The sequence below is a fragment of the Myotis nattereri genome (assembly GCF_964212035.1).
Source record: "Myotis nattereri genome assembly, chromosome: 13".
Lineage (NCBI taxonomy): Eukaryota > Metazoa > Chordata > Mammalia > Chiroptera > Vespertilionidae > Myotis > Myotis nattereri.
This window is the reverse complement of record NC_138088.1, coordinates 59,120,372-59,144,272: the sequence shown is the minus strand read 5'-3', so window position 1 is coordinate 59,144,272 and position 23,901 is coordinate 59,120,372. Positions and strand designations below refer to the sequence as shown.

The window sequence follows — 23,901 nt, the reverse complement described above, 5'->3', positions numbered from 1 at the left end:
TCAGTTCTGCTGCCTCCTGCACGCCCCTACTAGGAATGGAACCCGCAACCCAGACATGTGCCTTGACTGGGACTTGAACTGTGACCTCCTGGCTCCTAGGTTGATGCCCAACTCCTGAGCCGTGCTGGCCGGGCCCTCCTGACATCTCCACTTTCCCACCCGACCCCTGGATGCTTTCCTTACCACTCGGGGCTCACGGGCACGTTTCTAGACATGGCACATGCATGATCGGCTGCGTGAAATTGAAGGGGTTGCATTTTCTCTTAACACTGTGCCCTTTGTTCCACATGAGCCCCGGTTTCATTATCTTTGCATCTTCATAGAATTTAGGTTTTCATTGCCCCCAACCTCCCTCCCCCCCACCCCCCCACCCCCCCCACCGCCAATCAAAATGGCCTGGCCCTCGCCTGGTCAGGGGCATGTCTGACGGAGCAGCACCCCAGCTGGAGGCAGAGGGATGCCTCTGTGTGGTCAACCCAGATGCTCAGCCGAGACCCTGAGCAGACAGCCCTGACCTTGAGCAGACAGCCCTGACCTTGAGCAGACAGCACCGGACTCACCGCGGCTCCCTGACAGACCCCAGCTTCCGAGAGAGGCCCCTGGATTTATGTTTCCTGATCTTCACGGGCGGCATTTAGGGTCCACGCCTGATAAATTCTGCAAGTGCCTGAAGATGAGTTTTAACTTTATCTTTAAGAAAAATCAGGTTAGCTGGCGTGGAGCGATAAATTGGAGCAAGTCTGGGCAGCGACTCTAAATCCACGCTGCGGGTCCCGGGTTTCATTCCTGCACACGCGCGGGTGTCGGCTTTATCTGTCTGTCCACCTGTTGGGGCGCCGTGGTGTGTGGCTCCGGAGCTCCGCGTGGCTGGTGTGGAATTTATTTGATTTTAGTTTTCAGTCTTAATTTTGAATGGTGTAATTTTTACTTCTCAGTGTCAGCTGACACCCAGTAGTGGACTAGCTCCAGGTGTACAGCCTTGTGGTTTCAGGGCTTACATTTGCCTGGTGCCTGGTGGAGCCGTCATAGGCATAGGGGACGATAAGGACGTGGAAAGTGGGCACGTTTCCTTAGGAATGTGGACTGTCACGTCGTAGCCACATGGACAGCCTTGGATGGGATGCTGCTGATTCTCATCTGGGGTTTTCTACTTAACAACATGAAGCTGAAGAGCGGTCGTACTATTAATATGTGTCATTGGTTTCTGATTAGCGCTCGTGTGGCTTCAGCGTGGACTGCGCTGGGTGTGGCGGGCTGTGTAGCCCGCTGGGTGGGACAGGAGGCTGGAGCTCTGATCACCGTAGCCCCGAGGAATTTTGGCGCCTTTCAGGGGGAGCACCTGCCTGGGGAGGCGGAGTGGGGGCCAGTTCTTCAAAGGGCCTGCAGGGCTCTCCCTGCCCAGCCGGCCTCTGCGGCTGCCCCTGGCATTGCTCTCGGTGAGCCGGCCGGGGTCCACCTGCCTTACCTGCACCTCCTGCCTCCTCCACCCTCTCCCTCTTCTTTCTGCCTCTCTTCCCTCTGACCTCCCAAGGGGTGGGGAGCCCCGGACACTGTCTCAGTCTGGTTAAGTAGCCCTACTGTGCGCGGCCCACGGCATCCTGTGTGTGAGAGTCCAAGGTTGCAGGCAGCACTGCGGCCGCCTGGGTATTGGGCCGTGTCCACCGTCAAAGTGGAAACCCCGGGAGGACAGGGACCGCATCTGCCTGCCCGGCTCGACCTCCCGGCGCAGGGCTGGTCGTTACCTATGCGTGGAATGAACGAGGCTGACATTAAAATTCCCAAACCTTTGGGCAATTGTGGGAATGCTGCGGTCGAAGGTGCGAAATTGGGGCTGTTCTAGAAAAAGCTGGGAAACCTTGTCCGCGGAAGGCCGGATGACGGCACATTTTTAGGCGTTGGCCTCTGTTGCAGCGATCCCTGCTGCCGCCACAGCCCGACGCAGCCGCCATGGGGCCCATGCGGGAGCTGATTGGCGCACACCAGCAGCTGCGTTCTGCAACATGTTTGCGCGTCATGACATATTTTTGAGTTTCCCCCGCAACTGCTTAACATGTACGAACCGCCCAGAGCTGTGTTGTGCGAACTCTAGCTTAAGATGGTGTTCGAATTCTTCCCCAACAGAGGCGGGAGTTCCCGCTTACAAGAATAAGACCCATGAGTGTGAAATCAAGGCCAAGCATAAAGAATTGCCTTATTGTAATTTTTTAAAATATATTTTTTTGTTGATTTCAGCCAGGAAGGGAGAGGGAGAGAAAGACAGAAACATCAATGAAGAGAGAGAATCATTGATTGGCTGCCCCTTGCGTGCCCCACAGTGGGGATCAAGCCCAAAACCCGGGTATGTGCCCTGACCGTTAAATTGAGCCATGACTTTCTGGTTCACAGGCCTGCGCTCAACCCCTGAGCCACCCCTTTTCAGGCAAGAATAGCTGTATTTGGGTCCATCGCCCTGCGGGGGGGCGGGGGGCGGGCACGCCCAGGGTGGCCCAAGCACCACCCTGGATTGGGCCTGAAGCAGTAGAGAGTCTCGGGAAGACAGAATTGAGAGGCGAGACAGGGGCGAACCTGGCCACAATTCACATCCTCTGCTGTTGAAAGGCTTCCTTCTGGGATATGTTTGCCTCGAATTCGGACGTTTCCTGGTCGCCTTAGTAACCTGCAGGAAATGGAGCCAGTGAGTTCAGCACATTTGCAGAAGCGGTGCTCACCCCGGGCCTCTGAGGGCTCCGTGCCGGTGTCAGTTGAATGGACCGGAGCTGCCTGAGAACGATTTAGAGAACGCCGGCCTCGAGGAGGAGGCCCCGCCACCCCTGCGCCTGTTCTTTCAAACCAGCGCGATTTTCCTAATGACACAGCACAGGAGATCCGGGCCATTTCATTCCCCGTGCAGTTTTTCAGTCCCTGTTTCAGCAAACACACTCTCGCTCCCAATAGCCCAGGGTGCCAGCTTCTGTGGTTGGCCAGGGCTCGCGCAATGAGCGCCTCACGTAAAACGAGAGTCTTATTGACAAGAACTGCAGTTGCCATAACGAACAGCAGTTGTCTTATCAGGGAACCAAAGTGTCTGCTGAATGGTAGGGGCTCTGTTATGTGGCTCCCTGAACTCACCAACCTCACTCTTCGGAGGGTGAGCCTGAGACCGTCTATATGAGAACACAGATGGGTGAACCACCGAGTAGCTATGGGCTCACCTCTCTCCAGCGCAGCGTTTCCGGGCCCTGCCGGTCCAGTGATGTGTTGGGGTCGTTGTCTGGAGGGACAGTCTTCATAATGTCCCTGGGTTGGGTTATCTGCCCTGCGACGAGGCCAGAGGGCATGTCTGCAGTTGGGCCGCCCAGAAACCATCGAGAGCTTCTTGGTTTTACTGGGATCCAGTGGACAGAGAGGAAGAGAAAGTTGGGTGTGGGCACTCTGGCTCTGTGAGAGGAGATGCTATTCCATGTAAAGAAGCCCCACAAAGAAACAGACAGCCTGGCCTGTGTGGCTCAGTGGTTGAGCATTAACCCCTGAACAAGGAGGTCACCGTTCGATTCCCGGTCGGGGCGCAGGCCCGGGTTGCAGACTCCATCTCCAGTGTGGGGCGTGCAGGAGGGAGCCGATCAGTGATTCTCTCTCATCATTGATGTTTCTATTTCTCTCCCTTCCGCTCTCTGAAATCAATAAATATATATATATATTTTTAAAAAGTAACAGATAAAAGAGATGGCATTTTGTGTGTAGGTTGCATATATCTAAATCGTGATGAAAATGCCCGTCCCTCCCCCAGTGTTCCTTTTATGGTGCTCGTTTTGACTCTACTCATCCTTTTAAACACAAACACACAACAAAATCAACCAACCCACCAAGGAGAACAACAAAACAGGCGAAATCACAGGTCCCCGGGATGTGTGGGCTCACCTGCCTGACTCCGTGCAGCCATCTTTCCTGGAAAACGCTCTCCTTTCTCGAGCAGCCTTTGCAGGTGAGGACATCGCAGGCAGGGGTTCCGTGCATGTCTTCTCTTTATTTTAATTTAAAAATAACATATGTATTTGTATTGATTTCAGAGAGGAATGGAGAGGGGGAGAGAGAGAGAGTGAAACATCATTGCTGAGAGCGAATGATGGATTGGCGGCTCCTGAACGTCCCACACTGGGGACTGAGGCCGGGAACCATGATCGCCTGGTTCCTCGGTTGACGCTCAACCACTGAGCCACGCGTGCCGGGCTGTGCATGTCTTTTGAACCCTATTGTCTGGTGTCTGGGTGTGGATGCCAGGCCCTCTGTGAGGAGTGGAGGGTCAGGAGGCTGCGTGCTGGCCCGCGCGATGTTTGCTCACGGCCCCCGTGCTTCCTGAGGCCACCTGGGCGATGGGCACTGGGAGAGCTGGGCTGTGGCGCGAAGGCCACTTCCCGCTCCTGGTTGGGAGCAGGTGGCCTGATGTTACCGTGGAAATAAGACCTGCACGCCTTAGAGTGGAAGAGTAATGGGTGATACAGACTTGCAGGAAGTCGCCTTAATGGAATGAGCTGCCTCTGGGCGCCTGGGGCCTCCCAGGAAGCAGAGAAACATCACCGCCTACTGTTCCTGTAAATGCACTCGGTCGGCATCGCGCTTCCCTGACACACGGCCACGCGCTCGCCTTCTGGGAAGCTCTCGACGGGCAGGACGGGGGCAGCCAGCGATGGTTCCTCTGGCCGGGTCTTTATGCACAAGGCGTTTCTTTCCAGAAAGTACTTACGTAGATGAAATGTTTTGCAACCTCAGCATCGATTATTTCGCTCTCATGAGCACTGGCGATTTTAATTACTCTCCTCAGAAACATTGATTTCCCTTCCTTTTTCATCTTGAAATGATCATTTAAAACAAACAAACAAAAGGTTTAAGACCTTCTTTGAACCTGACGGCTTTACTTTCTTTGAGGGGCTATTTTCCTGGGATCAGAGGCAGACTCTGGAGCCAGACTGACAGGGGTGCAATCCCAGCTCCGTCACTTCCTAGCGGGGTGACCTTCGGCAGGTCAGCCTTCCTGTGCCTCCATTTCTTTGTCAAATGGAGGTAACAATAGTGGTCCTGGCACGAGGGCTGCGTTAGCACCAGCAAGCACCTACCAAGTTTATCTGCGTTTCCGGCCAGTAATGGATTTTGCCTAAATTTACATATTCAGTACATATTTACTAATTGCCTACCAAATGCCAGTCACTGGGCTAAGCTCAGGGGTACCATGTGGTACACGCTAGGAGGGAGAAAGGGCAATCAGGGAAGGCTTCCTGGCAGAAGGTGGCATTTAGTGGGAGGTTTGAAGAATAGGTGTGAATCAATGAGAAGAAGGATAGGCAGGAGTAGCATAAATGTATCTGGAGGCACAGAGTGATTTCGACTTTGAAGTTTTGTCTAGATCAGTGGTTCTCAACCTTCCTCATGCCGCGGCCCTTTAATACAGTTCCTCATGTCGTGGTGACCCCCAACCATAAAATTATTTTCGTTGCTACTTCATAACTGTCATGTTGCTACTGTTATGAATCGTCATGTAAATATCTGATATGCAGGATGTATTTTCATTGTTACAAATGGAACATAATTAAATCATAGTGATTAATCATAAAAACAATATGTAATTAATTATATATGTGTTCGCCAATGGTCTTAGGCGATCTCTGTGAAAGGGTCGTTCGACCCCCAAAGGGGACGCGACCTACAGGTTGAGAACCACTGGTCTAGATCCTTCTGAGGGCGGGAGTGAGGTGCATGATGAGGGGGATAGTTAGGCTGTGTCTTCATGAGCTTCTCCGAGGAATCTGACTCTCTCCCCAGAGCAGTGAATAGTTTCTGAGGATCCGTGGGCCGTGGCGTGCAGGACGGGAAGGAGGAAGGAGCGGGGGTGGGAGGTCAGGAGGCAGCAATCCCGGTGAGACCCCGTGGTGGTCTGGACGGGGTGATGGCTGGGAGAGCTGGGAGAAGCAGATGGAGTTGAGAAATAGAAGGGAGACAGGACAGGATGTTGTGACTGGTTGATGGTGGGGCGAGAGGGGCAGGGAGGCGTGCGGTCAAGGTGGCCGGTGCTGCTGAGTCTGGGCCGGGTCCTGGGAAGGGCGGCTCCCGGAGGGCACAGGGCGTTGCTTGGGACCCACACTCGGGAGGTGTCTGCTGTGCTCAGTGAGGAGCAGTTGCTTCCCTTTGGAAGGGTGAACGGACAGACCCACGGACGGCTGGGTTGACCAGGGCACGGTTTACAGAGTTGGGAGTCGAGGAGGGTGACGGAAGCTGGTACAGGGGACTATGCAGGCATCTGAGGAGGGAGGAGTAAGGTCACAGAACCCCAAGAACATCATCTGAAGGGACTGATGGGGAGGGAGCCTGGAGAGAGAGCCAGGTCCGCGGCTGGGAGGGGGGGCGGGGGGACGGGGAGAGGAGGAGGCCTGGAGGGAAGACAGACAGAAGGTGTCCTTTGCCAGGAGGTGTTTGACCTGTAGTGCTGGGACCTGAGGGCGCTGGCGGGTCAGCGGTTGTCCTGGGAGGGGAGGAAGCTGGACGGAGGCACGGTGGGTGGGGGTGGGGTGGGGGGGCTGAGGTCCGGCTGAGGCATCCCAGCTCCCCCAGCTCAGCTCTGTCTTAGTAACACACGCCCCAAGATAGGGTTTAAAACGAGCTGCAATGTCTCAGTTCCGGGTCGAAACGGGGTGTGGCTTCCCTGGACCCTGCACCCCGGCCCCTCCTGAGGCTGCATTGGGGCTGAGGTCCTCCCAGGGTTCCCCGGGGTCTGGAGGGACCCGCTTCCAGGCTCCCGCAGTGCCCGTGGGCAAGGGCTGGGTGGCCGTGACTGGAGGCCTCTGCGTTTCTCGCCTGCGGGCCTCACTCTGGGGCACCTCACGCTCCAGTTGGTTTGTGTCAACCTGAGCAAACAGTGCGAGAGAAGCCAGACCCTCTTTTTAAAGACATACATTTTTTGGTTACAGAGAGGAAGGGAGAGGGAGAGAGAGAGAGAATCATCAACGATGAGAGAGAATCACTGATCAGCTGCCTCCGGCACGCCTCCTCCTGGGGATCAAGCCCACAGCCCAGGCCTGTGCCCTGACCAGGAGTTAAACTGTGACCTCTGGGTTCATAGGTCGTTGCTCAACCACTGAGCCACACCGGCGGGCGCCAGCCCCTCTTATGACCTAATCACAGAAGCAACATCCTGTCGTCTCCCATACTGTGTTGGCTAAAAGGCAGTCACTGGGTCCAGCCCACACTCGTGGGAGGGGCCACACAGGGCATGCGCCCCGGGAGGAGGGGGTCAGGGCCTTCTTGGAAGTCCGTCTCTCCCAGTCTCTGAGTTTCACGTCCTCACCTTTGGGATGTCCTGGGGACCCCATCCCATCAGGCTGTCGGGGTGCCCAGCACACGGCCCTGTTGGGGACCCTCGTAGGACAGGCGCCAGCACACAGCACCCACATGTCACAGGCGCTGCGGTGGAAAGGAGGTGCCCCTGTGGGAAAAGAAAGGTTACCTCGTGGGTGGGGTGATCGTACTTGAGTGGGGGTACCGCCGGGGGAGGGGAAGGTGGTCCTTCAGGAGACGCAGGTCAGGGCATCCTGGCTGCAGGGTGGGTGTGCGGGGTTATCAGGAGCAGGTCGCCTGCCCTGCCCTGCCCTGCCCTGTGGGTGTGGGGTGTGGGGTGTGGGGTGGATGCCCCAGGCTCCCCACCCCCCAAGGATGTTCGGGGCCACAGCTGTGAGGCCCGAGGAGCCCCGTGTTCTCACAGCCCAGCTGAGTTCTCTGGGACAGCCACCGCATCTTGTCTCCGCTGTTGTCCTGTCACTGGATAAGCGTTTGCTCCCGCCGGCGACAGGCCAGAGGGCTGCGGGCGGCTGCCGGCTCCTGGCCCTGGAATGAGCCATGAGATGCCTGAGATGCTTCTCAGCCATGTGTTAGTTCAGGTCGCGGCTCCCTGTCCAAGCTGCGGCTCCCAGGGGAGACCAGAGGGCGCTTCTGAGAGCAGGGTGGCAGGGCGGGCTCTGCCTTCCTGACGGTGGGCGTCTCAAAGGTGACCTCAGACCAGGCCTTCCCCTGCCCGGGTTTGTGCACAGGCGGGCCTCTCCTCCCCGCGCCCCTGTTCCTCTCCCTCCCTCCCTCCCTCCCTCCCTCCCAGTCCACAGCCACACTTCCTTCCCATAGGGATCTGGGGGCGTTTATTGCGTCTCCCTCTTTGTCAGGAGAATTCCCTCTTCAAAGCCGGTTCCCAGAAGCAGAGCCAGAGACGGGGTTCAGGGCCTCGCGGGGAGGCTCTCAGAGACACGGGAGGGGGTGGCCCTCAGCCTGACCCCACGGGGAGCTCCACCCTGTGAAGAGCCCCTCGGATTGGTCCCTGGGGCCGGGGCCTGACCTTTGTGTGTGTGCTTGTTTGTTTATTTTTTTTTTTTTATCGATTTATCTATCCATTTATCTATCATTTATTTATTTATTATCAGCCAGTCCCTGGCTGCAGGCCATCCCAGGTGGCCCCTCCTGGGCTGGTCCCAGCAGGGTGGCTCCCAGTGCAGAAGGCAGCCTGGGGGCAGGTGGGTACCACCTCTACACCCTCCTCCGCACACCACCTCTGCCCACTGTGTATGGTGCCACGCTCGGGCGTGGGGATCACCTGGCCCTTTGCCCTTGCCCTTCACGCAGGGAACCCCTAGGCCTCACAAGAAGGGGAGGCAGAGGCTCAGGTGCCATAGAAGTCCCCCTTCCCCAGCTGGCCTTCCCCAGGGGTCTGTCTATACATGGCCCCAGTGAGAAAGCCTTAGCGCTTAAGGCAGATGTGTGTTTTTTGGGCTGTGCTCTCAAGTAGCAAAGTGTCGATCGCATTTTTATTGTCGTTTGTGTGGTTTGTTTGGGAAAATGGATGCAGAGAAGCACTCTGTTTGAACCCGGCCTGGCTCGGTCTCTTGGACCCCTGCCTCGAGGATTGGTAGCTCCCCGTTTTATCACAGAGGCGCAGGGCAGAGCCAGGACACGGATGGGTCCCCGTGTGACAGGAGCATGGGGTAGTGAATGTCCTTCTCGTGCAGTAACCATCAATTCCCGTCAGGCGGGAGGAGGTGGGAGTTTGACTGATGGCTGAAGGACCTGGAGGGGGAATATTACTAGGGAATATTTCACCTCAAAAGGGCTCGGTGACAAGCTTTGCTTGTGACGTCCTTGTGTGATGCTAGATGATATTTTGTGTGACTTTTGCTGTGACATCTCTCCACCTGGTTTCACAAGAGCTATTCAGGCGATGCCAGAGGGAGCGACGCCAGGGAGGGAGCGGGTGCCCGGGGCACACACGTTGCCGCACACACGCTCGCCAGATGCTTCACTCCAAACCCCACGTCCCCGCCTCCCAGGCAGCCCAACATCTCTCAGCCTCAGTTCTCCCCCCCCCCCCCCCCCCCGTGAGATGGGAAGATAGTAATCATACCTGCCCGCGGGGTGGTTGGTAATTAGCTAATCTGGAGAAGCATGCAGCGGGGCAGTTCTTGGTCGGGTTGATAGCTCCATGGTGGACTGGAGGCAGTGTCCTTTGGAGACCTGGCTTAAACTGGGTTCTGGATCAGTCACACCTCCGTTTTGGCCCGAGGGAAGTGGTTTGAGGTTGTGAGCTCTCTGCCTAGGAATCTTGTCTTGTTTGTCTCCACCTGCCTCTGGGTGCTCACCTGGGGCCTTGGGGGGACATCTGGACTGGGTGGCTGATGGCCTTGGAGGTTTGGGAGAGACCTGCCTGCAGGGGAAGCTTAGCCAGATGTGACCGGGAAGACAGTGTCTCCCCTAGACGGGGCTCCGTTTGTGGGCTCAGTGGGATTGTAATTTCATGATGTCTCAAGGGCGTTCTGGCGTCAGGGCTGTGGGGCCTTTGACACTGTCCACGATTGTCACAGTCACAGCCCCTTTGAGGCCAAGGGGAACTGGCTCTAGAGGAGGCATCCGAGGCGGCAGCATAATTGCTCTTTGTTTGCAAGGAGCGGAGGGAGGGAGGGCTGTTCTCTCCCAGCCACAGGTCACGTGCTGCCCAAGGCCTGCTCCCCTGGTCTTTGATCAGAGCTTTATGTGCAGAAATGGGGAAGCTGTTTGGGCTAGTATGGGGTGAAAGGGGGAAGTCCAGCAAGTTTTGAGTGCACTGGCTGGTCTTAGTAAGTGCAGAATGAACGTTAGCTGTGATTCTTACTGTGATAATGATGGTTGCAATGATGGTGGTGATGGTGTGGTTGTTGGTGGTGATGGTGGTGACAGTGGAGACAGTAATGATGATGGTGATGTTGGTGGTGATGGTTGTGTTGATGGAGGTGTGTTGATGTTATTGGTGGTGATGGTGTTGGTGGTGATGGTGGTGATATGGGTGGTTGTGATAATTGTGATGATATTGGTGGTGATGGTGTTGGTAGTGTTGGTGGTGATGGTGTTGGTGGTGGTGATGGTTGTGTTGATGGAGGTGTACTGATGTTATTTGTGATGGTGGTGTTGGTGGTGGTATGGGTGGTTGTGATAATTGTGATGATGATAGTGGTGATGATGGTGGTCGTGGTGATGGTGGTGGTATTGGTGATGATGGTTGTGTTGATGGAGGTGTACTGATGTTATTGGTGATGGTGGTGTTGGTGGTGTTGGTGTTGGTAATGATGGTAATGATGGTGGTGTTGGTGGTGTTGGTGTTGGTAATGATGGTGGTGTTGGTGATGATGGTTGTGTTGATGGAGGTGTACTGATGTTATTGGTGATGGTGGTGTTGGTGGTGTTGGTGTTGGTAATGATGGTAATGATGGTGGTGTTGGTGATGATGGTTGTGTTGATGGAGGTGTACTGATGTTATTGGTGATGGTGGTGTTGGCGGTGGTATGGATGGTCGTGATAATTGTGATGTGGTGGTTGGTGATGGTGTTGGTGGTGTTTGGGATGGTGGTGGAGGTGATGGTGTTGTTATTGTTGCTGCTGGTGATGATATGGTGGTGATGGTACCTCATGGGAACAGTGTGAGTAGGATAACCCTCATTTGTGGTTGGGAATTTTCCTAGGAAGCTGTTTGGTGGAGGAAATAATTTGTGTTGGGTTGGAGGGGTGTTGTGGCTTCGCAGGGATCAGCCGAGGTGTTATCTAGAGCAGGATCGCCAACCTTCTGACCTCGCGGACTACCAGTGGGCCACGGACAACCATTCGGTAACCGCTGCTCTAGAGCACACAGGGCGGGCCAGATGCAGCGGCAGGGACTTGCAGGGAAATGAGCGTGTGCTGATATCTCATCTGGTGGAGCTTTACACATTAAAAGTGAAACAAAGGAACAGGTAGTAGAGAGTGGGTCAGTTTTTTGCTCAACGCGTTCAAAACGAGCCTGAGCGGATCCTGCTTGCTGAGGATCATGGCAGGCCCGTCGTGGCTGCGTTGGCCGGGTGGAATCTCTGCTGCCTGCCTTTTATCATCTTCTGCTTTTGTCCTATTCAGCAGCAACTCTATAAGCAAGCAAATAGGTTTCACAGCCTCTCGCTAAGCATTGCTCATCTCGCTAAGTATTTCTACCACGCTGCAGAAGCAATTTTATGACATGACTCTGTATTTTTGTAGTCAATTGAAATGACTATTAAAATATCACACAGCTCTTCAGGCTTGGCCTGGGCTCAGCCGGGGGAGCCCCACCCTTGCAGAATGGGCGCCTCATTCTGGACGTGAGATCTTAAAGCCGCAGTCAGATCCGCAGGCCTGAGACCTGTGGCCACACAGCCCCATGCACTGACTTCTTTTTCTCTCGTAAATCATGGTAAAATATGCATAACATCAAATGAACAGTTCTGGGCATTTTTAGGTGTACAGTTCAGGGGCGTCAGGACAGTGACAGTATTGCACAGCTGTCACTACCATCCATCTCCAGAAGTTTCTCATCTTGCAAAACTGAAACTCTCCCCATTAAACACTGAGTCCCCCAGCCCCTGGGCACCACCTCTCCACCTTCTGTCCCATTGAGTGTTACTGCTCAGGGTACCTCGCGGAGGCGGGGTCATCCCCTATCTGCCCTGTGACTGCTTATTTCACTTAGGGCAGTGTCCTTGGGGTTCATCCACGTCATAGCAGGTGTCAGACTTCATTCCTTTGTTTTAGACCGAAGAGCGTCCCATCCTGTGTGTAAACCACATATTGTTTATCCATTCACCTGTCGATGGAGACTCTTTTTTTAAAAAATATATTTTTATTGATTTCAGAGAGGAAAGGACAAGGAGAGAGAGAGATAGAAACATCAATGATGAGAGAGAATCATTGATTGGCTGCCTCTTTCACGCCCCCCCGCCCCCCCACACTGGGGATTGAGCCTGCAACCCAGGCATATGCCCCTGACCAGAATCGAACCTGGGACCCTTCAGTCTGCAGGCCAGCGCTCTGTCCACTGAGCCACACCAGCCAGGGCGAGACTCTTATTTTTTTTTTTTAAATTTTTAAATTGATTTCAGAGAGGAAGGGAGAAGGAGAGAGAGACAGACATCAGTGATGAGAGAGAACCATGGATTGGCTGCCTCCTCACGCCCCACACCGGGGACTGAACCAGGTGCCAGTGCTCACTGTGCCCCTGCTGAAGGTGCCCTTCAGGAAGAACCAGTCTGACCAGTGGGGGGCAGGGCGAGTCCTGGCCTGGTTTAAAGCAGAGACAGTAAGACCTGCCTGGCATCCAGCATTCAGCAGGCCCTGGAGCCTCAGGGACCGCCCCTGGGTGTGGGACCACTGAGCTCACACCCACCTGGCTGGCTGGCCCAGCTGCCCAGAGGGGTAGGCTTTGCACGCCCAGCCCCCTGGTCCTGTGGCGTGCCCTGCCTGGGGGTGGCGGTGGCGGTATGGTTCTGGCTACTCCACCAGCATGCGTTCTCCGAAACTGCAATACTTTTTCTACCTGGAGAAGGATGATTAAAGAGATCGGATCTTTCCCCCTATCTCAGCTCTACACCCCTCTGCTGCTGAACACAAGTAAGCGCGAAAAGAGGTCATTTTCAGGTCAGCTCAGGCTATTCTTGTTTGTGGGCGGATTTGCAAAGACTGTCAATGATGAGGGCAGTGGCTTCTCGCCCGGCCCTGACCTGAAGAAAGACAAAGAGCGTTGAGAGCGGAGTCTCATTTTTCCCGTCGCGGAAAGCCGTAAAGCCAGCATTCACCCACCTCCCAGTGTATTTCCCGAGAAACCTGCATGTTTTGGGCACCGTGACCTTCTGGCTAGTTGTGAATAAGACATGCGGTGCTATTTTGTTCTGAGGGAAGATATTAAAATATCATTGAATTGTGTCTATCACTTCAATTAGAATCTGAGAAAAGACTCTTTTACATATTTCTTTTCACATTTATCTCCACCGTTCCTCCCACCTGTTCCGTCCAAAAGGCAGAGAGACTGTTGAATAACAGGGGATGTTACTTATCTTACCGTGCCCTGCCCCCTCTCTTTAATTATTTAGATGAGTTCCTTGATTCTAATATCCAGATGTTGCAGGAAGTCCTGCCTCGGGGGATTTCATTGGCAGAGAAACAAGCTCTCTATTCCTAAGAAAGAAAGATAGGAACCCGCAGGAGTGACTTTGTGAATTTGAAAGTGGTATCCTCGTTAGACATGTGGGTCTCTCTCTCTCTCTCTCTCTCTCTCTCTCTCTCTCTCTCTCTCTCTCTCTCTCTCTCTTTGTATGTGGAACCATTGAGTGTTTCCCATCACAGTCAAGGAGATGCTAAACCCATAAGGAACTTTCCTCAATTTACTTTACCAGCCTTTCCTTTATCCATTGCATCTTTTTGTGTGTGTGTTAATCCTCACCCAGGGACATTTTCCCATTGATTTTTTAGAGAGAATGGATGGGAGGGGGAGAGACAGAGAGAAACATCGATGTGAGAGAGACACATCCATTGGTTGCCTCCCGCATGGGTCCAACCAGGGCCAGGAGGAACCTGCAATCGAGGTACCTGCCCTTGACCAGAATCGGACCTGGGACCCTTCAGTCCTCGGGCTGACGCTCTAGCCATGGAGCCGTTGCATCTTATTTATTATGATGGTAAATAGATGTAAAGTGAGCTGCTTACGCACTGCGAGGTGACTGGTTCTGTGCCGTGAAGCACATGCACATTGTTGGGCAGCCACCCACCTCCAGGACTTTCCATCTTCCCCCACTGAAACGCTCCACCCATGAAATATTAGTTGTTGTTGTTACACCCATTAAACATTAACTCCCCACACCCCTCCCCTGCGCCTTTGGCAGTCACCGCCCTGCTTTCCGTCTGTCCCTGTGGACATGGCCATTCCGGTCCTCCCTGTGCGTGGACATGCACAATGCCTGGCCTGTGTCTGGCTTATTTCACTGAGCGCCATGCCCTCCAGGCAGCACGGGCGGGTCAGATCCCTCCTGAAGGCTGGATGGCTTTCATCGGGGGCATAGGCCCTATTGTGCTGACACTCTCCTGCCCGTGGACCCTGGGCTGCTTCCACCACGTAGCTACTGTGACGCTGCTGCTCCGGACACGTTTTGCAAACATCTATCCAAGTCCCGCCCGGAGTCCTTCGGGTGCACACCCAGAAGGGGCGTCTGTACAATCTGAGTTTGCCGGGTGCGGCCAGTGTGTGAAAGGCCTTTTCCTCAGAGACCCGGCTGTGGCAGCACCGCGCTCAGCTGTCCTCTGACCCCAGCCCCAGCCCGCGCTGGGCAGAGCAGGCGCCGCGGGAGTCCCGGGAACTGCGGAGGGCGTATTGGCAGGGACTAGATGAGCCTGTGTAGGCCTCTTGGACCTGGGCACGGCAGAGGACAGCCCTTTAGAAGGAAGCCAGGCTGGGGCGCAGGCAGGGCACGCCCCCTCCCTGTCTCCTTGGGGGCGGGGCCTGCATTTCCTCAGCCCTGAGAGTTGGGTGCTATTGGCCACTTTTTTTCCAACTGAAGGCAAGACAGAGCAAATGAGATCACAGGCAGAGCAATTCATTTTTACAAACTGACTTTTTAAAAAAATGAATTAACTTTTAAATTGCTGCTTGCAGTGTTTCAGGAGGATGGGCCTGGGGTGGAGGAACGTCGCTGAGCAGACGCCAGGCGGGACTTGGGGTCAGGCTCGCGCCTTGGGTGCTTCCAGGAGGCTTGGCACTGACGGCAGATTATCTCGTTACATGGGAGAGACCAAACCAGGGCCTGGACAGCGCATCTTATGTCTCTGTTTCCTATTGATTAAATAATCTTGGTCTCCTAGATCTTTCTGTGAAGGACAAGATCATTTTGAAGGGGAGCAAATGATACAGTTTTTGCTTTCACTCCATCACCAACCTCACACACAGGAATATGTTGTGATCTGGTCAAATTCAGTGAATTTTTGTTGAGTGCCCACAAGGCATGTGGAAAATCCAGTGATGAATAAATGTTTGCCCTCCCCAAGGAGTTTGGTCTCGAGCAGCGGTTGCCAACCGATGGTCCGTGGGGTCTGAAAGGTTGGTGACTGCTGGTCTAGAGCAGTGGTTCTCAACCTTCCTAATGCCGCGGCCCTTTAGTACAGTTCCTCGTGTGTGGTGACCCCCAACCATAAAATTATTTTCTTTCTTTCTTTTTTTTTTTAAAAGGGTACGGTCTTTTATTTCAATAGTTTTATTCATTTCAAACGGGCCGGATCCGGCCCGCGGGCCGTAGTTTGCCCACGGCTGAGCCAGACCCAAAGGAGAGAAAGAGGGGTTGGTTTTTTTTTTTTTTTGTTTTTTTTTGTTTTTGTTTTTTTTAATATATTTTATTGATTTTTTACAGAGAGGAAGGGAGAGAGATAGAGAGTTAGAAACATCGATGAGAGAGAAACATCGATCAGCTGCCTCCTGCACATCTCCCACTGGGGATGTGCCCGCAACCCAGGTACATGCCCTTGACCGGAATCGAACCCGGGACCCTTGAGTCCGCAGGCCGACGCTCTATCCACTGAGCCAAACCGGTTTTGGCCATAAAATTATTTTCGTTGCTACTTCATAACTGTAATTTTGCTACTGTTATGAATCGTCATGTAAATATCTGATATGCAGGATGTATTTTCATTGTTGCAAATTGAACATAATTAAAGCATAGTGATTAATCACAAAAACAATATGCAATTATATATGAGTTTTCCGATGGTCTTAGGCGACCCCTGTGAAAGGGTCGTTCGACCCCCAGAGGGGTCGCGACCCACAGGTTGAGAACCGCTGGTCTAGAGGGAATAGAGAGATAGCAGCTCTCCAGGGCTGTGGGGTGTCACAATGCTTATAGGGAAGGTTGGTAGTGGGCAATTAATTCAGGTGTGCACGTACCTTATTTGGGTTGAGGGAGAAAGTCATAATTCAGTGAGGATCTGCAGAAGGTGAAATTAAAGGCAGGCCTGGCAGACAGGAGGGGTCTCCAGAGGGACGGGAGGAGGGGCCTTCCCAGACTGTGGAGTGGCTTATAGCAGGCCCTGGGGTCGGGGGAGGTGGGGTGGGGAGAAAGGTGAGATTGGAAAGGTGGGTTGAAGTCAGACCACCTAGGATTCTGAATGCTGAGCTGGAGAATTTAGCCACTAATGAGAAAGCGAAGGGAAATGGGGCAGTGTTTTCGAGCCAGAGTTAAAGAAGGTAAGAAGAGCGTTTATACAGTTAGTATAACTTGAGCTGGGAGACCAGCCAGATGTTATTTTTCATTTCAGTGAGAGATGGTGACGGTGTGGGCCAGGCACAGTGGGGTGGTGGAGACAGTCTGAAAGGAACACCGGGTCCCAGGGCTGCGGAATTCCCTGTGCCCACTTGAGCAAGTCACACTCCTCTCCGTGGGACTCTGTGACATCGGTGATGGCTCGTAGTGTTTTTTTCCTAATGTCAGAGTGGTCAAGTAGGTCTTCTTATTTTTCTCGAAAGGGAATTATGTTTCCTCAGATCCTTTTTCTGCACCCTTGAGATGATCAGGTGATTGTTTTTTTATCCTTTACTCTGTTAATGTGGCTGAATTATACTGATTGGTTTTCGGAGGTCAAGCCAACCTTGCATTTCTGGAATGACTCCCAACTTGGGTTTTTCTGTGTAAGGAATGAGACCTCATTAGCACCAGGCTTTAGGCGTTGGTGGACTTTAGGACTGCACGGACCCGTTTGCCTGCCAGGCAGCTTCAAGCTAGATGTTGTCCTTTGCCATCAGGAGGTCAATCTGAGGCCCAGAGATGACTGACTCTGGCCGAGGATTGAGGATGAGACTGTGCAGGGCTATCACTGTGGCCTCTGGCGCCATACAGCCCCTCCACTGGCTGCTCACACCCCGGCAGACTCTAAGCTGCTAGAAACCCTGGGGAGGGAAATGGGGAAAACTCTGTGTCCACCTCACAGGACTCTCGTGAGGATTAAATTAGTCTGAGCATGTGAAGCACTTACCTCAATGCCTGGCCCATGGAATATACACAGTAAATGTCAGCCAGTACATAGCAGCAGCAGCAGCAGCAGCACTGTCAGTATCATTACCATCATTATTATCACCATCCTCATGACCACCACCGTCACCACCATCATCATCATCATCTCCATCATTATCATCACCACCATCATCATCATAATCACCATCATCATCCTCACCATGACCACCATCACCATCACCACCATCATTATCATCACCATCATCATTATCACCACCATCATCCCTTCCTTCACCATTACTGTTCTCACCATCACAATCCCCCTCATCACCATCCTCATCACCATCACCATCACCATCCCATCACCATCACCACCTTCACATCATCCCTGGGCTTCCACCGTCACACCATCAGCCGCAGCAGCGTCATTCGCGGCACCCTCACCGTCAGTACTGTTAACAGTATGGGTGCACGTGGAAGCCCCCTCTGTGATTGGTGAGCTGCAGGTCTTTCCTTACCCCCCTGGGTGGCATTTACAGGGCGAGCAGATGGAGCCGGGGCCAGGCCTTTCCCTCTTCACATCTCTGGTGCATGTGAGCTCCGTGGGCAGAAGTTTGGGGAAAAAGGATCCAGGGCTGCTGCTGGCTCTTCCGGAAACAGAAACAGCACATCCTGGGAAAGAGCCTCCTTGCTGGTTTATGGCCACATCCTTTCCCGGGTCACGTTGCGCACGAGTCTGCGGTCTGGGATCGAGACGCTCCCCTGGCCGTGCAGGTGGGCCCCGGCCGCCCTCGCTAGCCAGGCTGTTAGAAGGGTGAGGGGGTTTGAGGAGGAGGAGGAATACCTTAGACACGCAGCTCACCGGACAGAGGTGGTGAATGCCACGCTCTCCAAGGGGTGGTGGATGGACATATTCTCTCCTGAAGCTGTTCTCAGATCGCAACTGATCACAAAAATAAAGACGGTAAGTTGGGCGCCTGACAAAGAGGTCGCCATCTTTGCGCTTCAGTCGAGGGAAGACATTTAAACCCAGATGCCATCCATCTTCATCGCCCTCCCACAGGCGAGGGCGCTTCCACGCTTTCTTGTCCCTGCCCTCCCTCCCCAGAAAGGGGCAGCTCCGACCCGTCAAGGATTCAGCATAAGGAATAGCCTTTTCCATGGAACACTTTTGGGTTTATTTAAGAAATAATGAACGTTGTTCCTCATTTTTCTATCACCCCAAGAATTGGGGCACCCAGGTCACAGACTTGTCGAGTTAGACGCCTGCAGGGGTCCCGCTCCCGCTGCCCTCGGCAGTGAAGGAATAAACCACAGAACTCCACTTGCGCTGCTTGTCACACACCTCCCTGCATGCTTTCCTGTTGCTGCTGGGACCCACCCCACAGCTTCAGGGGCATCCACAGCACACGCTCTGAGCTCACAGTTCTGGAGGTCAGAGTCCTGACCCCGAGCAGGCGGGGCGCTTCCTTCTGGAGCCTCTGGGGGTCCATGGGGTGCCTCTCCCTGCAGGCGGCCCCCGCCTTGCTCACGTTGACTTCGGCTGCTGTCACCGCGTCTCGACTCTCTGACTCTGACCCCCCCTGACTCCCACTTACACGGACCTTGAGGTTACACTGGGCTCAGGTGGGTCATCCAGGACTGGCACCCCCACCTCAAGGCCCTTCACCTCCTCACAGCCACCATGAAAGGTGCCATCCTGGCAGCGTCTGGGGATTCGGACGTGAATGACTTTGGGGGCCATTGTGCTACCTACCACACTTCCCCCCCTTACTCCCACTCCCTTGTCCAATAATCTTAGAAAGAGTTTTGTTTTTTAAAAATATACATATATATTTTATTTCAGAGAGGAAGGATGAGGGAGAGAGAGAGAGAGAGAGAAACATCAGCGTTGAGAGAGAATCATTCATTGGCTGCCTCCAAACGAGGGAACGAGCCCGCATCCCCAGCGTGTGCCCTTCACTGGGAATCGAACCGTGACCTCCTGCTTTATAGGTCGACGCTCCACCACTGAGCCACGCCGGTCCGGAGAAAGTTGAGTCTTTATTTTGGCTTTAGTAGAGGACTGCTTAGGCGGTGAATCTAAGGACAGAGGCTGGGGACTGGGCAGCCTGCGTGTAGCCCTAAGCTCTGCTGGGTCATCTGGGGTTACAGCTCGGCAGCTTGGGTGGTGGCCTTAAGCTCTTCTTTGTAATTTGGGGTTACGGCTGGGCAGCCTGCTTTGTGGCCCTACGCTCTTCTCTGTAATTTGGGGTTACATGCATACTCCCTCGGAGGCCCTTTTTTCCTTCATCCATAAAGCCAGGGGTCTTAGGCTCATATCTCAGTTAAAGAGGGAAGTTCTGTGTTCACGTGTGAGAATTTCCCAGCACCTGGGGTCTGCCTACGTCAGAGAGGGAGGCAGGTGCCCCCAGGCTTCTGCCGCACAGACTCGCACGGGCCCAGATGTACTTACAGTGGGTGCGTTCGTTTTGTTTCATTTTTATTCTTTTTGACGTGTTTTTTCCCCACATCTGTACCGCATTGGCACGCTGGCAGGGATGCTGTTCAAGCGGTGCTAAATGCATTTATGGCCCCTTGAGGCTTGGGAATACGGTTATGCCAATCTGGGAAGGGCTGGCATATGCTCTGAGCTTCCTGTACCTGATGCCATTATTTCCTGTAAAAGATTCACCATAAAATGCTAAATAAACTGACATAACTGTTAATAACCGTTTATGTCAGTGGAGGACATTAAATTTTTATGAATTTTGGTGAACATATAGGAAAATCTCTGTGAAAGTGAAATGTTCTGCATGTACATGGCTTTAGCTGTGATAGCATTTCTGCAGACATGTGACATTGTGCCGGCTCTGGCTTTTAAAAAAGGATTCTGGGCCCCACCAGCATGGCTCAGCGGTTGAGTGGCAACCTGTGAACCAGGGGGTCATGGTTTGATTCCTGGACAGGGCACATGCTGGGGTTGTGGGCTCCATCCCTGTGGGGTGTGCAGGAGGCAACCAATCAATGATTCCTTCTCATCATTGATGTTTCTCTCTCTCCCTCTCCATCTCTCTTCCTCTCTGAAATCAATAAAAATATATATTTAAAAATTATAAAAAGGATTCTGGTAGCAATAGAAGCCTTTACTGCAGTAAAAACAAAAACTCCGGCCACGGCATGAGCCCTGGCCACGCACTGCGTGCTCGCTGCGGGGCCGCCACTGCGCCACGTTGCCAGGTCCGGCTGTGGCGTGACTTTGAGGCACAACATGCACTCACGCTGTGAGGTGTAGGCATCCAGGTCCTTACTCTGCAGGCGGGGAGCTGACAGCGGAGAGGGTGGGCATTTGCTGGGGGTTGCGGGGAGCTGACAGCGGAGAGGGTGGGCATTTGCTGGGGGTCGCCAGTTTCGTGGGCAGAGGCGTCCCCTGCACATTGTCTGGCTCCGATGCAAGGAGCATGAGAGCCAGGGAGGCCGCCTGGGCTGTGAGTCGGGACTGCTGTCACAGTCCGGGCCTCCGTGGTGGAGCTGATCGCAGGGACCCATGTGCTGTGGGGCTGGGATGTTTGGAGAAGGGGTTGAAAGAGCAAGCATAGCCCTGGCCAGCTTGGCTCAGTGCTTAGAGCATCGGCCACAGGACTGAAGGGTTTCAGGTTCAACTCCCGGTCAAGGGCACGTACCTCAGTTGCAGGTTCAAGTCCTGGCCCCAGTCAGGGAGCAAGCAGGAGGCAAGCAATTGATGTTTCTCTCTCTTCCCTCCCTTCCCCCTCTCTTCCACTCTCTCTAAAAAAATCAGTGGGAAAAATATCCTTGGGTGAGGATTAAATTTAAAAAAAAAAGGGCAAACATACTTGGACCTGGCTTTGTGGAAGAGGTGGCACCAGGGGGAGGGGCGACCCAGATGGCGAGGGGAGGGCACCTTGGTGCACACAGGTGCGGGAGGGCCTGGCTTCTTTCTCTCAGGTGGGAAGCGAGGTGAGGTGGTCAGGTGCTGGGGGCGCACCATGCTTGCCGGGGGAGTTGGCACGCACATGATATGAACAAGGAGAGTTTAGGGATGGACACAGGAAAGGTGCCACTTACGGAGCCTGCTCTGGCGGGCGTGCGGGATGGATGGACGAGAAGTTGATCGGGCACTTGGAGATGGGTTTTACATGGAGCCCGACGTCTTTTTAGGTGGAACGGTTGCGAAGGAGGGACATCACTGACTGTGGCTTTTAAATCGAGAGCCGGCGAAGTGAATAGTTTCTGGGTCTCGGACACTTTCTAACGTCTTTTGTTCGCCGTGACAGTTCTTTTATCCCCTGATGTGCGAGTGCACGTGTGGCCTGCGTTTCGGGTGCTCATCTGCAGGAGTAGGCACTGCCTCATGTCGGGGTGAGGACTTGGGGTTTCAGAGACGTGTCGGATGGCCAGTGCTCAGGGTCTTCTCTTAATGCTGGACGTACGTGTGCGTATTTGAGTGTGACGTGGCTCTTACTGTCAGCTTTGGTTATATGATGTGTTTAACACCAAGTTGGTTTCCTGACTTTTCAGTCCATAGTTAGGAAGAAGTCATCTGATGAAAACACGTGTTAATGGAAATGTAAGATAGTCCACCAAGCGATAATTAGAATGCTAACAGGATCCCCAGTTTTCTTCCCATTATAAATGTCATTCAGCCATAAAAAGAATCATGCCCCGAGACAAGGTACAACGTGTAGGAACCTTGAAAGAAGGGAGGCACAAAGGGGGCAATCTTGTACGATTCCATTCATGCGAGGTAGCTGGTCGCCAGGTTATCGGGGTGGGGCGGGGGAGGGAGGGTGGCGAGCAGTTGCTGGCTGGGCACGGGATTTCTGTTCGCTGCGGTGAGGAAGTTTTGGAAATGGATAGCGGGGATGGTAGCACAGCATTGGACGGTTAACGAAGGCCACTAAACTGTACACTTAAACACGGATAAGAAGACCACTTTTACATCATGTATATTTTACCACAATAAAAAAATCACTTCATCGTTGTCTGGTACCCCGAGCAGTGATGCATTTCTCCCACATAAAGGATGAGCCTTTACATTTGTCTCTTGAAAGAAAAGGCCACTCTTGCGGGTGTCGGAGAGAAGGATCCAGGCAAAGGCGAACTTGCGTTAATGTTTAAAAAAGCAGCATCGGTCTTTCCACCCCCACTGACATCTCCCCCTTTCTCCTCCACAGCCTTTTATAACTACGACGCCCGGGGAGTGGACGAGCTTTCCTTACAGATCGGAGACACCGTGCACATCTTAGAAACGTACGAAGGTGCGTATCCAGCGGGCGTCCCTTCGCGTGCTGTTCCGGGCACTTGGCGGGCGTCCCAGTGCCCGTGGGCAGAGCGTTCCCTGGTTACGGAAGCGCGGGTACTCACGCCTTCCTCGTGCGGTGGGTTTTCTTGTGTGGCGGAAGGCCGGGTAAGGACAGTCGTAAGGCGGTTCGTTTATTTGATGAAGGCTTTATTAAGATGAAATTAAAACGGAAAATCCCCTGTATTCGGTGTACTGATTCTTGTATGGGCCCTGAAACTGCAGCTCTGGCGTATTAGGGCGATGCTCCAACCAAGGGAGCTACCCAGCGGGGTAAAAAAAAAATGCCTTTTTTTTTAACCTCTAAAATTTTTTTGTTGAAAAAACTGTTTTCATGCAAAACAAAACAAAAAAACACACCTCATTGGTTCCTTTTTTGCAGATGCGTGTCATTCCTCACTGATACCAACCGGAGAAAATGTAAAAAATACATTACGATAGTTTAGCGTTTAAGTCACTGTTTTGAGGTGTGTGATGGGAATGGAGACTTTTCTATGCTCTCGCTTCGATCGGTCAGTAACATCCTCAGGGGAACCAGCCTTGTCGTTTCTTACTTCCTTTTCTTTTTTAAATCCGTGACCCCGTTTTCTGAGGAGCAACAGAGCCGGTCAGAGCCGCACGGGGCGGGTCCCAGGAGGCGGCGGCTCCGGTTACCCCAGAGATGAGCCGGTGCTGGGGGGCGGCCCAGGCCCTGGTTCCCAGACCATTGATTTCCCTGTGGAGTGTCTTGTAGGTTAGTTGGCGCTGTGGTTACTGTTGCACAGAAGAGACGCAGTGTCAGGCTTGACTTTGACGTTCTTTAGATCCGGGCGTTTGGTAAGATGGAGTTTGCGTGGCTGCGGCTTTATGTCCTGCTCGGAGGAGTGGCTCCCAAATAGCACAGGAACCAGAAGCAGCGATGAAAACCGAACGTTTCAACAGCGAAGTTGCTTTCAGGTTGGGTTTAGCCAAACCGTTCCCAGGGGGCGGTGGGGGTGGAGAGCATCGGTAGCCGTCGCATCGGAACCAACGGGCGAACTTCGGACGCAGGCTCGGAAATGCGCTCTGCATGCCGGTGAGCGCGCTGGGCTTTTAGGCACCAGGCGAGCCCCGACTGGCTCCGTGACCCATGTCCCGGGAGGCGCCTGAGACAGGCGGGCCTGGTCACACACCCTCCTTCCCCAGGCGCTGCACGCAGACTTAGACCCCATTCCGCTCGCACCGGTTCCCTACAAACATCCGATGGAAAGAAAGAAAAGGCTTTAGCAGCGTCTTCCTCGGAGCAGATGCTCCCCCACAGACACAGGGCCCATCCTTCTCCTT

General features: G+C 53.6%; 1 protein-coding gene across 2 annotated transcripts in view; it reads left to right on the top strand.

Moving 5' to 3' along the window:
- Positions 1-23,901, top strand: part of DOCK1 (dedicator of cytokinesis 1) — a 290,957-nt gene that overhangs the window by 12,600 nt on the left and 254,456 nt on the right. For both annotated transcript variants that reach the window (XM_081104750.1, XM_081104749.1), the window contains exon 2: positions 22,475-22,558. In XM_081104750.1, coding sequence (XP_080960876.1) covers positions 22,475-22,558 — 84 coding nt within the window. The remainder of the gene's footprint in view (positions 1-22,474; positions 22,559-23,901) is intronic.